Consider the following 13,701-nt stretch of genomic DNA (forward strand, 5'->3'; position numbering starts at 1 on the left):
CGAAAATTCCCCAGAAAATTGGTTTTTGAAAAAGTATGCAGTCAGTGTCAAGTTCCACAAGGGATTAAGTTTTTGTTTTCCTTACAAATATTCCAACTTTTAAAAACAAATTAAGGAGTGATCACTATTTCAGATAAAAAGTAGGGTCAGCCGGGCGTGGTGGCTCATGCCTGTAATCCAAGCACTGTGGAGGCCAAGGCGTGTGGATCACCTGAGGTCGGGAGTTCAACACCAGCCTGACCAACATGGTGAAACCCTGTCTTAAAAAAAAAAGTAGGGTCTTCAGAGAATTAGACGTTCTTTTAAAACAGTGCTTTTTGCCTGTCATAGTGGCACACATTTGTAATCCCAGCACTTTGGGAGGCCAAAGTGGGTGGACTGTTTGAGCTCAGGAGTTCAAGACCAGTCTGGGCAACATGGTGAAACATCGCCACCAAAAATATAAAACTTAGCTGGGCGTGGTGGTATGTGTCTGTAGTCCCAGCTACTTGGGAGGATTGCTTAAGCCTTGAGGCTGGGTCGGGGAGTGTTGTATGGAGGTTGCAGTCAGCTGAGATGGCACCACTGCACTCCAACCTGGGTGACAGAGTGAGACTCCAATTCGAACAAAACAAATAAAACTAAACAAAAACAGTACTTCTCAAATATTGGCAGCATCAGAAACACCTGAGGCTGGCTAAGTTCAGATTCTGGAGACTGATTTGTGGGTCTGGGCCGGGCCTGAGATTGCTGTTGCTAGTTCACCAAGTGCACTCAGAGTAGCTATCCTTTTTTATGTATTTATTTATTTTGAGACAGAGTCTCGTTCTGTGGCCCAGGCTGGAATGCAGTGGCATGATCTCAGCTCACTGCGACCTCTGCCTCCTGGTTCAAGCGATTCTCCTGCCTCAGCCTCCCAAGTAGCTGGGACTATAGGCATGCACCACCACACCCAGCTACTTTTTAAATTTTTAGTAGAAACAGAGTTTCACCATCTTGGCCAGGCTGCTCTCAAACGTTTGACCTCAGGTGATTTGCCCACCTTGGCCTCCCAAAGTGCTGGGATTACAGGTGTGAGCCATCACGCCTGGCCAGAGTAGCCACCTTTGCAGAAATGTCCTGGACCATTTCAATGGTTCCCTTTCCAAGAATCCACTTAAATAGAGGTCTGTTGTACAAAGCAAGACACTCACATAGTTAGTATTTCCCCCACAATGTTTATGTCTTTTTGAATTGCTGACTTACTTTCACAATTTAAAAGTTGTCATTGTAGATTTCATTTCTCTAGAATTGAATACAGTTATTACGCCAAAAAAAAAGGAGGGGCTTGTTGAGCTGCCCTGGTTCTGGGTCTGCTGAAGCTCTCTGCTCAGCTCCAGGGAAGCAGTGGGTCATCAAGGGAAGGGAAGCTCTCTGCTCAGCTCCATTTGGAAGCAGTGGGTCATCAAGGGAAGGGAAGTGGGGCCAGCAGAACCAAAGGAAATAGAGCAGATCCGCACACCCACACCCCCTCCCAAAGTCAGTCTATTATCAGAAAAGCTGAAGCTGCTGGGTGCAGTGGCTCACGCCTGTAATCCCAACACTTTGGGAGGCCTAGGCGGGTGGATCACTTGAGGTCAGGAGTTTGAGACCAGCCTGGCCAACATGGTGAAACCCTGTTTCTACTAAAAATACAAAAATTAGCTGGGCATGGTGGTGGGTGCCTGTAATCCCAGCTACTCGGAAGACTGAAGCAGGAGAATCACTTGAATCTGGGAAGTAGAGGTTGCAGTGAGTCAAGATTGCACCACTGTACTCCAGCCTGAGCGACAGAGCAAGACTCCATATAATTAAAAAAAAAAAAAAGAAAAAAAGAAACGCTGAAGCTGCTGGGAGTCTCCAAAGCAAAACACTTGACATCCAAGACCTTGGGGCACCCCAGCCACCAGGGCCTCGTGGGGAGCAGGTGAGGTCACTGGCTGGGATCAGTAAGCACTCAAGAAGCACGCTGACTAAATGAATAGTAAAAATAACCCGAGGTGACATTTGAAGGGTGGTGGGAGAGAGGGAGCCCACAGCACTGGTGTAAGAGGTGCCACCCCTTTCTCGGCCTTTTTTGCTTCCTCTTTTCTCTGCCCACTCCCAAGGCCCCATCAGTGGTTCTAGGGGGCATCCCCCAGGCTGGGGCATTGGGGACCCTCACTCACCAGGGGCAGCTTTCCGGATTTCACTGTACACCGTCTCTGTGCCCTTCTTTCCTAGATCTGGAAAAGGGACCAGGCACAAGTCAGTAACTGCCTCTGGGAACCAGGTCAGTCCACTGCAGTCGCAGGAAAAGGCCTGAGGCTCTGCAGTCAAGGCTGCACCCCACTACTGCACCCCACCAGAACTAGGTCCAGAAGCACCCGGAGACCTTGTCACTTCTGACATTAAAAGATCCCGGCTGGGCGTGGTGGCTCACGCCTGTAATCCCAGCACTTTGGGAGGCTGAGGCGGGTGGATCACTTGAGGTCAGGAGTTTGAGACCACCCTGGCCAACATAGCGAAACCTTGTCTCTACTAAAAACACAAAAAATTAGCCCAGCATGGTGCTGGGTGCCTGTGCCTCCAGCTACTCAGGAGGCTAAGGCATGAGAATCGCTTGAACCTGGGAGGCAGAGGTTGCAGTGAGCTGGGCTTGTGCCACTGTACTTCAGCCTGGGAGATAGAGTGAGACACCATATCAAAAAAAAAAAAAAGAAAGAAAGAAAGAAAGAAAATCCTGGTCTAACCAGCACCACTTCCAGTCTGGGAGTAGGAGGTCAGCAGGCCATTGTGGAGCAGGGCCATGTGCTCCAGAGAACCCCAACCTGAAGGGCCACAGATGGGGGAGCACCTAGCAAGGGCCTGCAGCTTCCAGCTTGGTGGCCCCACTCCTCTTCCCCTGCCACCGTGACCCCTGTCCAGACACTCTACCAGGTCCCCTGACACAGGGCTGGGCCATGGCCTCCCAATCACCTGAGAGCCCAGACCCTGGGATCCAGATCCAGATCTCGAGGTCTGGGTTAGAGCCTGAGGTTGTCAGGGACCCCAGGAATAGCCGGACTGAGAACTCTGACAGGGCTAGATGGCTGGGCTGGCCAGGAGGTCCCTGCCAGCTCCTGGGCCTCACTGCAGCTTTCTGGCTGGATTAGGCTGGGGTGGGCCCTGGCACTGTTTTTTTAGGAGCTCCTCAGGGGCTCTAATATGCAGACAGGGCTGAGATCCTCTGGGCTAGACCCTCTCAACACAGCAGCATGATGACCCATCCAGGGTGTGGGGTATACCTGGAGGAGACTCAAGGGCGCCCATACTGCCTTCTGTATACCTTACACTGGGGTATGGGCACAAGATGTGTACACAAAAATACACATACAGCATATACAGACACACTCATGCACACAAGGTGTATACATGCTATGCATACCCTCATACAGTGTACACATGGTGTATCTACACACATTGTATGCACACATACAGCATATCCATACACACCGCATGTACAAACATGCAAGCTGTGTGTACGCACACTCATGTACACAGGGTGGGCACACATATACAGACGCACCAACCCTGAGGAAGCAGGCTGGAGCCTGGCCACTTCGCAGCTCCTGTCACCTGCACAGAGGCCCAGGAAGCCTCACTGTTGAAAGAAGCCTGATGTGCGGGCCATCGTTCTCTTACAGATGGGGAAAGGGAGCCCCAGATGGGGTAAGGTGCTTCCTGTGCCACAGTCAGTGCCAGGTGGGTGTTTCCCTCCTCGGGGTGGACGGCCGGGGTGCGACCATGAACTCCACCTGCACCGACATGCCCCTGACTCGCCATGCTTCGCTCTCACCTCCTGGCCCCGCACTGCCAGCACTGCCCTTTCTCCTTGCCCAGTTCCCCCATGACCCTGGTGGAGCTTCACGCATGTGCCCCCACACTCACCCTCCCTCTGTGCCCTGGAAAGTTATGGAGCCCCCTGAGCCCCACAGCATGTTGGTGACATTTGCCTATGACACACGGGTGTGACTTGTTCCCAAGACCGTCTCCCTGGAAGACCCTGAGCTCCTCTGGGGTGATGGCTGGGGTCTGGGACATGTCCCATTCCTAGACTTGCATAGCTGCCTAGGGCACCCGTCCAAGTTTGAAGCAACAATAATGGTGGTGTTTCCTGCATCAGGAACCATTAGTGAGGAGAAAGCCTGGGGGTGGGTCAGATCCTACAGTTGAACTCAGGGCATGTGGGGTGACTAAGGCCTTGCAGTGACTTCTCCAGGGCATCAACAGGATTTGGAACTAAGTAGAGTGGCTGAGCTGCCAGGGCAACCTGTTGCTGGCACAGCAGAGATGCCCCTACAACCCTCACTCTCTCTCTGTGGCACCAGATGTGGGGGCTTCAAGAGAAGCTCTAGGGATCCCCATCCCCTGCTGGGGGCTCCTCCGCATCCCCAAGGCACCCTCTGGTCGATGTCAGGCCTGGCCAAGTCACTCACTCAGCAGAATCCTAGACACCTAGTATGAACCCGCACTGTGGAATAGGAAAGGTGTTGGGGCCTGCTCCCAGCTTTCAGGAGCTCCAGGCTGTGAGGCACACAGGTGCACAAACAACACAGACACTGCAATGAATGCTATCCAACGCCATGTCCCAGGCACGTGGTGGGTCATGACCAGCTCACCCCCGACCCAGGCTGCGTGGGGGCTGGGGCAGGTGGGGAATAAATGGAGGGAAAGGGCTTGGTGGTTGGGCCTAGGAACCCGGAGAGCTTGTAAACCCCACAGTCCTCAGGCCCACAAGGGGCAGCTGGGAGACCTCTTTGGTGGCCTTGGGGATGCTGCAACACTCATATCAGCCAGGGCAGCAGGGGTGACTTCTGCTTCTTGGTGGCGCTGCTAGCGTGGCAGTTGCCCCGAATCTGCCCAGCTCAGTGACAGGTGGGCAGGGGGAGTCACAGCTCATCACCGCCTCCCCTCCCCACCCCCTCCCTGGCAGCAGCTGCCTGCTAATGAGTCAACCAGGTCGGCAAGCTGTTTGTCTCCGCTGTCAGGAATGTTTCCGGATGGAGCTTTATTTTGGCTTCTGTTTTTCTCTGTGTTAACACAGAAAGAAACGGCTTCAACGTCATGGGGTTTTCCCAGCAATTAGCCTCAGCGCAAACATGCAGCAAACCGGGATTGATTGAGTTCCTTCCCGCCCCTCCTCCACCCCAAGTTAGCACTTGGTCCGCTGCCACTAGGGTCAGAGCTGGACTTGGTTCCCATCCCCTCCTCCACAGAAGGAGGAAGCCTTGAGAGCAGGGAGCTTCGTTGGCCAAGACCAGGTCAAACGTACTCACCACTGGCCTTGTACCCGCAAAGCCCTTTTCTTACCTGGTAATACCTGGCTCCCCACCCACAGGAAGGCTCAGGCCTGACCTCACCCACTGCCCCTTAGCTGCTAAGGAGGAGGATGGGCCTGGAAAACTCCGCTTGAATCCCCAAAAAGCTCTCTATTGCTTTCAAGTGACCCTCATTACAGGTCTCCCTGGAACCTCCAAAGCCCACACAGCCTTTGTGCAAATGGAGAAAGAGAGACCCGTTAGGTGATGGTGCCCCTGCAGCTGCACAGCTTGGCAAGGAGGGCACAGGCTGACCGCCCCTGCTTCACCCAGTCCTTGGGGGGTCTCGATAGCGCCTTTGTTATTTTTAAATTTTTTGTAGAGGCGAGGTTGTCTTGCTTTGCTGCCAGGCTGGTCTTGAATGCTGGGCTCAAGTGGTCATCTCATCTCTGCCTCCCAAAGTACTGGGATTACAATACCTCCTTCTTGTTCCTTCAACCCTTCCCCGTATTTGAGCAGGAAAAAGAAAATCAGGACCAGGCGCAGTAACTCATGCCTGTAATCCCAGCACTTGGGGAGGCTGAGGTGGGCAGATCACTGAAGTTTAAGAGTTTGAGACAGCCTGGCCAACATGATAAAACCCCATTTCTACTAAAAACACAAAATTAGCCGGGCGTGGTGATGGGCACTTGCAATCCCAGCTACTTGGGAGGCTGAGGCACGAGGATTGGTTGAATCTGGGAGGTGGAGGTTGTAGTGAGTCAAGATCGTGCCACTGCACTCCAGCCTGGGCAACACAGTGAGACCCCGCCACACACACACACACACACACACACACACACACACACACGCAGCAGGCAGTAATGAGGTCTCCCATCCTGGCAGTTCAGTTCTTCACCTGCTGCTACCATCTGCCTCCAAGATGTATCTAGAATAGAATCCATGCATTGCCAGCACTGTGGCTGCCCCTCCCTCTTGCCTGGCGATAACATACTCATCTCTCTGTTTCCATTCCTGCTCTCCTTCAATCTGTTTTTCATGCCAGCCACAAGGACTTTTTTTGTGTGTGTGAAATGGATTCTCACTCTATCGTTCATGCTGGAGTGCAGTGGTGCAATCTTAGCTCACTGCAAATTCCACCTCCCGGGTTCAAGCAATTCTCTTGCCTCAGCCTCCTGAGTAGCCAGGATTACAGGCACATGCCACCATACCTGGCTGATTTTTGTATTTTTAGTAAAGACAGGGTTTCACCATGTTGGCCAGGCTTGTCTTAAACTCCAGACCTCAGGTGATCCACCCACCTCAGCTTCCCAAAGTGCTGGGATTACAGACATGAGCTACCGTGCCTGACCAAGGATTTTTTTTAAAGAAGAAAGTTGAAAGCTGTTACTTCCCTGTGTAAATCCTTCCAAAGGTTCTCTAATCCATTTAGAATAAAATGCAAAGAAATCCTCAGAGGCCCTGAACCCTCCCCAGCTTCCTGTGCCTGCTTTCTGTCCTGCTCACTCTGCAGGCACAAGGGTCTCCTTTCCAATCTCGGTTGAGTCAAGCTCTGAGCCACCTCACACCGCCCTTCCTATTTCCTGAGGCTGCCCATCCCTCCCTCCTGGTGGGGCTGCCTTCTTTGCACCCCTATGGCCCTGCTTAAATGTCACTCCTCAAAGGGGCCTCCTTGGGCCACCCAAGCCAGAAAAGGTGTCACCTCTTATGCCTGCTCAGTGGCTGGTCCATCATAGGCCTTAATCACAATTTGTTATCTCAACAAATGAACCACTTTACAATGAAATAAAGACAAAGAGACCTGGCTCGGTGGCTCACCCCTGTAATCCCAGCACTTTGGGAGGCCAAGGCGGGTGGATCACCTGAGGTCAGAAGTTTGAGACCAGCCTGGTCAACATGGTGAAACCCTGTCTCTGCTAAAAATACAAAAACTAGCTGCTCGTCGTAGTGGGCACCTGTAATCCCAGCTACTCAGGAGGCTGAGGCAGGAGAATTGCTTGAACCCAGGAGGTGGAGGTCACAGTGAGCTGAAATTGCGCCATCACACTCCAGCCTGGGTGACAAGAGCAACACTTGGTCTTAAAAAAAGAAAAAAAGGAAGAGAGCTTCAGGCCTGGCGTGTTCCCCACTCCCTCAGGTCCAGTCTAGACTCAGAAGTGAGTTGTGCAGATTGGGCAGCACACCCCCCCCCCGGGGCTGTTCTGTGGGTAGCTGTGGGAATGTGCCCCACTCTTGCGGCATACAGCACAGAGGCTCTACGCGATGTCCCTATAAGGAAAGTTTTGTGCATACCCCTGCTGTCAAGGCACTCAGCCCAGGCTCAAAAAGAGAAGAAAGGGAGGAACCCAAGACTCCTCCCAGATCATGGAGCAAGGGGTGATTTCAGAACCCCATTGCCATGTGGTCTGGCTAGTGGCTGGCTCGGCCTGGAAAATAGCACACAGCCTGCACTGTCTGGAAAACTGCCTCAGGCTGCCTGGCTAGGTGCATGCAGCCTGGCGTTAGCCTCAGAAGAAGGGAGATAGATGGCAATGATCCCAGGGAGCTTCCCAGCTGGGCAGGAAGGTTCTGAGACTGTTTCCTTTGAGCGTGCGGGAGCCACTGTTTCCTTTGAGCGTGCAGTAATCCCGGGACTGTGTACTGCCCAATCCAGGTGAGCAAAGGAGGAGGAGGATTGGGGGATGCATTTTTTAAACTGTTTTTAGACTGAGTCTTGCTCTGCCACCCAGGCTGGAGTGCAATGGCACAATCTCAGCTCACTGTGACCTCCGCCTCCCGGGTTCAAGTGATTCTTCTGCAACAGCCTCCCCAGTAGCTTCGATTACAGGCACGTGTCATCATGGCCAGCTAATTTTTATATTTTTAGTAGAAATGGTGTTTCACCATGTTCGCCAGCCTGGACTCAAACTCCTGGCCTCAAGTGATCCTCCTGCCTTGGCCTCCTGAATAGCTGAGATTACAGGTATGAGCCACTGCACCTGGCTGGGAGATATATGTTTTTTTATGGTGCCCAAAGCAAATGAGATTGATGTTCTAGCATTTGCTACGAACCAGCCCACTGTGTATCCATTTCCCCAGCACAGAACCAGAGACAGGGACTTCTAGGCCAGCCTGCCCTTGAGAGAACCACATACACGAAAACAAAACCCGGGGTGTAAAATCAGTGCCACTGCTCACACAGACAGGGAGTTTGTGCTTTTAAAAGCCTTTATCTAAGTGTCCCTCTAAACGGCAAAGCACTCGATACCTTGAAATATGCATTTGATTTACACACATTCAATCTGCACAAGCAACTTTAGGAACTCAGTGGGTTTGGGCAAAGGGTCTACCTCTAGAAGGGACAAATTGCTCAGTACTTCCTAATTGCCTCGCACTTAGTAAGTGCTTAATAAATCTTACCTATTATTAGTAGTACCCTAACTAATAATTAACAAAAATTGGCTCGGTGTGGTGACTTCCGCCTATAATCCCAGCACTTTGGGAGACCAAGGTGGGCAGATTGCTTGAGTCCAGGAGTTTGAGACCAGCCTGGGTAACATGGTGAAACCCTGTCTCTGTTTTTCTTTAATTAATTTTTTTAATTATTGAAGCCAGGTGTGGTGCCTCACACCTATAATCGCAGCACTTTGGGAAGCCAAGGTGGGTGGATCACTTGAGGTCAGGAGTTCAAGTACAGCCTGGCCAACATGATGAAACTCCGTCTCTACTAAAAATACAAAAAAAAAAAAAATTCGCTGGCTGTGGTGGTGCATGCCTGTAATCCCAGCTACTCTGGACGCTGAGGCAGAATGGCTTGAACCCTGGAGGTAGAGGTTGCAGTAAGCTGAGATCGCACCACTGTTAGCCTGGGCAACAGAGAGAGAGACTCTGTCATATATATATATATATATTTTGTTGTTGTTGTTGTTGTTGTTGTTTTGTTGTTGAGATGGAGTCTTGCTCTGTCACCCAGGCTAGAGTGCAGTGGCATGATCTTGGCTCACTACAACCTCTGCCTATCAGGTTCAAGCAATTCTCCTGCCTCAGCCTCCTGAGTAGCTGGTATTACAGACATATGCCACCACATCCGGCTAATTTTTTATTTTTATTAGAGATCGGGTTTCACCATGTTGGTCAGGCTGGTCTCGAACTCCTGACCTCATGATCTGCCCACTTCAGCCTCCCAAAGTGCTGGGATTACAGGCATGAGCCACTGGGCCCAGCCATATTTTTTTTTCTTTGAAATTACTGAAATTCTACAGCTCAGAGCCAGAGTGAGGGCCTTTGCTCCTTCCTGTCTTAGGCAGGCTGGTGGGTCTGCTGATCACCTTCCTTTGGAGTGACTCAGGGTGCATAGACTCTTCCCACTGAGCACAGCACCTCTACCTTGGGGTTTACACCCAAGCCAAGGACAATGCCTGGGGACTCAGTCAAGTGAGTGGCACATACCTTTGTGAGGCTCAGCTGAGGACACTTGCACTTCCGTGTACTGCACATCTGAGTTCCGAGGCTCTGCTCAAAGAAACCACAGCATCTTTTGTTTAGATGGAATCTCTTGTGGGGACCTCAGATCACAGAAGTAGAGACTTTGTTTATGAGATGGAGTATCACTCTGTTGCCCAGGCTGGAGTGCAGTGGTGCAATCACCTCCAGGGTTCAAGTGTTTCTCCTGCCTCAGCCTCCTCAGTAGCTGGGATTACAGGTGCTGACCATCACGCCCTGCTAACTTTTATATTTTTAGTAGAGATATGGTTTCGCCATGTTGACCAGGCTGGTTTTAAATGCTTGACCTCAAGTGATCCACCCACCTCAGCCTCCCAAAGTGCTGAGATTACAGGCATGAGCCACTGCACCTGGCCAGATTTTCATTCAAGTTACTGAAGTATTCTGTATTTTGAGGGGGCGGCCAGACACAGGCTTAATTCCATTCTGGGTGGGGAAGGGAGTACACATCGCACACTGGTCCAGGAGGCAAAGACAGGGCCTAGGGACCCATGGCCTCCTCCTTGACTGTTACCAGGATGTGGAGGGACCCTTTAGCCTATGTCCCTGTTTCTACAATGTGGGGACTTGGAACAGGTCAGTAGAGACAGAAAACAGCCCAGTATCAGCCACAGTCATTCTCCCAGTTCAGTCTCACTCAAGATGCTAGAAGCCTTCTCCATAGCCACAGGCAAACAAAGCTACCTCCAAGACTGAGATGGTCTCAGGAAATGGGGAAGGGGGATCACAAGCCTAAAAATACTTGGACAGTATGAGGCATACAAGTGAACAAAATCGCTCAGGGTACTATGATGAAAGGTAGGAAAGACGTTTGTCTTCAAGTCAAAACTAACATTAGTTTTGTTTCTAAAGCCCTAAAGAATAGTGATTCTCATCAGCTACTAAAACAATGATTCTGCAATCAAGGATACATTTCAGGCTGGGTGCGGTAGCTTATACCTGTAATCCCAGCACTTTGGGAGGCTGAGGTGGGCAGATCACCTGAGGTCAGGAGTTCAAGATCAGCTTGACCAACATGGTGAAAGTCCATCTCTACTAAAAATACAAAAATTAGGTGGGTGTGGTGGCACACACCTGTAATCCTAGCTACTTGGGAGGCTGAGGCATGATAATGGCTTGAACCCAGGAGGTGGAGATTGCAGTGAGCTGAGATCATGCCACTGTACTCCAGCCTGGGCGACAGAGTGAGACTCCATATCAAAAAAAAAAAAAAAAAAAAAAAGAGCCGGCGGGGTGGCTTACACCTGTCTGTAATTCCAGAGCTGATCATGAGGTCAGGAGTTCAAGACCAGCTTGGCCAATATAGTGAAACCCTGTCTCTACTAAAAATATTAAAAATTAGCTGGGTGTGGTGGCGGGTGCCTTTAGTCCCAGCTACTTGGGAGGCTAAGGCAGGGGAATCACTGAAACCCAGGAGGCGGAGGTTGCAGTGAGCCAAGATCATACCACTGCACTCCTGCCTGGGTGACAGAGCGAGACTTCATCTAAAAAAAAAAATAAGAAAGAAGGCCGGGTGTGGTGGCTCACGCCTGTAATCCCAGCACTTTGGAAGGCTGAGGTGGGTGGATCACGAGGTCAAGAGATCAAGACCAGCCTGGTCAACATGGTGAAACCCCATCTCTACTAAAAATACAAAAAATTAGCTGGGCATGGTGGCACGTGCCTGTAATCCCAGCTACTCGGGAGGCTGAGGCAGGAGAATTGCCTGAACCCAGGAGGCAGAGGTTACAGTGAGCCGAGATCACGCCATTGCACTCCAGCCTGGGTAATGAGTGAAACTCCGTCTCAAAAAAAAAAAAAAAGAAAGAAAGAAAGAAAGAAAAAGGTCTTAACAGATCCTTTCTCTTTATTAGGAGCCTTGGCTCCCATGGCAGCCGCCCAGAGCCGAAGGGAATTTTGAAAAATTATTTAGTCCAATCCCTCAGTGCTATAAGCAGAAGCCGGCAATTTATTGTCCATTGTCTTTAAAAATCTCCACCTCAAGACCCAAGAGAAAAGAGGTTCCACTGCCTTACTTAGTAGCCTATTATGAGTAAGAAAGTTGTTTTAGGGGCATAACCCAGTTCTTCCCTACTTTGATTTAGGTGACTTTCCCACTGAGGACTCTAGATAGCATCTCTGGGGAAGACAACTAGACACCTCCATTGACACATGGGCTGGGTACAGGGTCATTAAGACAGGTGGGAAATTATCCACAGGCCTTCAAGTTTTACTTTTCTTTTTCTTTGAGTCTTTTTTTTTTTTTAATGTAAAAGTTGGTTCTAATAAAAACACATAATTAGATAATTACCTTTATTATCATTTATTGGTTTCATTGCATGGTTTCCGACATCATCTTTGTGACCTAGGTGAAAAATAACAATTACGATGAGTGACAAGGGAAACTCTAGTTTTCTATAACCTTTTAAAAACTCAGTGTCCCTATCAAAGTCAAGCCTGATTTCTTCAGTGTAGTGACAACCAGCATTGTCTCTGGGTCCTGGTCCCCTCGCTGGTCCCACTGTGGGCTCCATTTGACCTGCTGTGCAGTCTTTTTCTTTCTTTTTTTTTTTTTTTTTTTTTTTGAGATGATGCCTCTCGCTGTCACCCAGGCTGGAGTACAGTGGTGTGATCTCGGCTCACTGCAGCCTCCCCTCCTGGGTTCCAGTGATTCTCCTGCCTCAGCCTCCCAGGTAGCTGGGATTATAGGCACCCATCACCACGCCCAGCTAATTTTTGTATTTTTAGTAGAGATAGGGTTTCACTAGGTTGGCCAGGCTGGCCTCAAACTCCTGACCTCATGTGATCTGCCTGCCTTGACCTCCCAAAGTGCTGGGATTTACAGGTGTGAGCTACTGTACCTGGCCTGTATGGTCTTTTTCTAACATGGGTGGGGTGTCTACCATCCCATGGCAGGGGCACTTCCGTCTGTGAACTATTTGGAATTCAGAATTGTTCAATGTGAGCAAGTTCACGAGAAATTCTGGAAGGGACCGGCCAGTACTCAGAAACATGAAAGATGCTAGTTAACTAATCGTGTCTAGCTGGAGAAAGAAACAGCAGGATCTCCAGGTTGTCATCTCAGTGGGCATGGACAAAAACCATTTTTGTCTTTTTTATTAAGTTGTCCTTTATTAAAAATAATTTGTACAAATGTCACAAATAGTATTCTTGAACACATGGCTTTCCATCATGTATTTGAACTTACTATCATGATTACTAAAATATATTTATAAATTGAAATAATCTATGCAGAGATGATATAATAAGAATTGGAGTATTTGGAAATTAGAAGAAAAATCCTATTTTTATATAAACCTACATCAACATTTAATTTAGTTAAATGTTATATATAAATAATACAAATCAACAGAAGCCCCTTAAGCCAAAAAGGTATTATTTTCCCTGTAGCAGTAGATTAATTTTTGATAAATATTTACCTTTTTTTTTTTTTTTTAGAGACAGGGTCTCACTTTGTTGCCCAAGCTAGTCTCAAGCTCCTGGCCTCAAGTGATCCTCCCACCTCAGCCTCCCAAAGAGCTGGGATTATAGGCATGAAGTACCATGCCTGGCCTGAATATAGTTTCTTTTTTTTTTTAAGATGGAGTTTCACTCTTGTTGCCCAGGCTGGAGGGCAACGGCTTGATCTCAGGTCACTGCAACCTCTGCCTCCGGGGTTCAAGCAATTCTCCTGCCTCAGCCTCCAGAGTAGCTGGGATTACAAGCATGCCTCACCATGCCTGGCTAATTTTTTGCATTTTTAGTAGAGACAGGGTTTCACCATGTTGGCCAGGATGGTCTTGAACTCCTGACCTCAAGTGGTCTACCTACCTCGGCCTCCCAAAGTGCTGGGATTATAGTCATAAGCCACTGTACCTGGCCTAGAATAGTTTCTTAACAATATATTTGATGTTTTCTTTTTACTAGCACATTACTTTTATTACCACAAATATTTTATTTTCCT

The 13,701-nt window shown here is 49.5% G+C and overlaps 1 protein-coding gene across 3 annotated transcripts in view; it reads right to left on the reverse strand.

The window, feature by feature from the left end:
• PECAM1 (platelet and endothelial cell adhesion molecule 1) overlaps nucleotides 1–13,701 on the reverse strand; it is a 74,826-nt gene that overhangs the window by 16,178 nt on the left and 44,947 nt on the right. For 2 of the 3 annotated variants that reach the window (XM_039476306.2, XM_039476305.2), the window contains 3 exons: nucleotides 12,049–12,102; nucleotides 9,705–9,767; nucleotides 2,166–2,222 (listed from right to left, as the gene is read on the reverse strand). In XM_039476306.2, coding sequence (XP_039332240.1) covers nucleotides 2,166–2,222; nucleotides 9,705–9,767; nucleotides 12,049–12,102 — 174 coding nt within the window. The remainder of the gene's footprint in view (nucleotides 1–2,165; nucleotides 2,223–9,704; nucleotides 9,768–12,048; nucleotides 12,103–13,701) is intronic. The other variant, XM_039476307.2, reaches the window with a different exon arrangement.

This window comes from Saimiri boliviensis, chromosome 17, assembly GCF_048565385.1.
Source record: "Saimiri boliviensis isolate mSaiBol1 chromosome 17, mSaiBol1.pri, whole genome shotgun sequence".
Taxonomy (NCBI): domain Eukaryota; kingdom Metazoa; phylum Chordata; class Mammalia; order Primates; family Cebidae; genus Saimiri; species Saimiri boliviensis.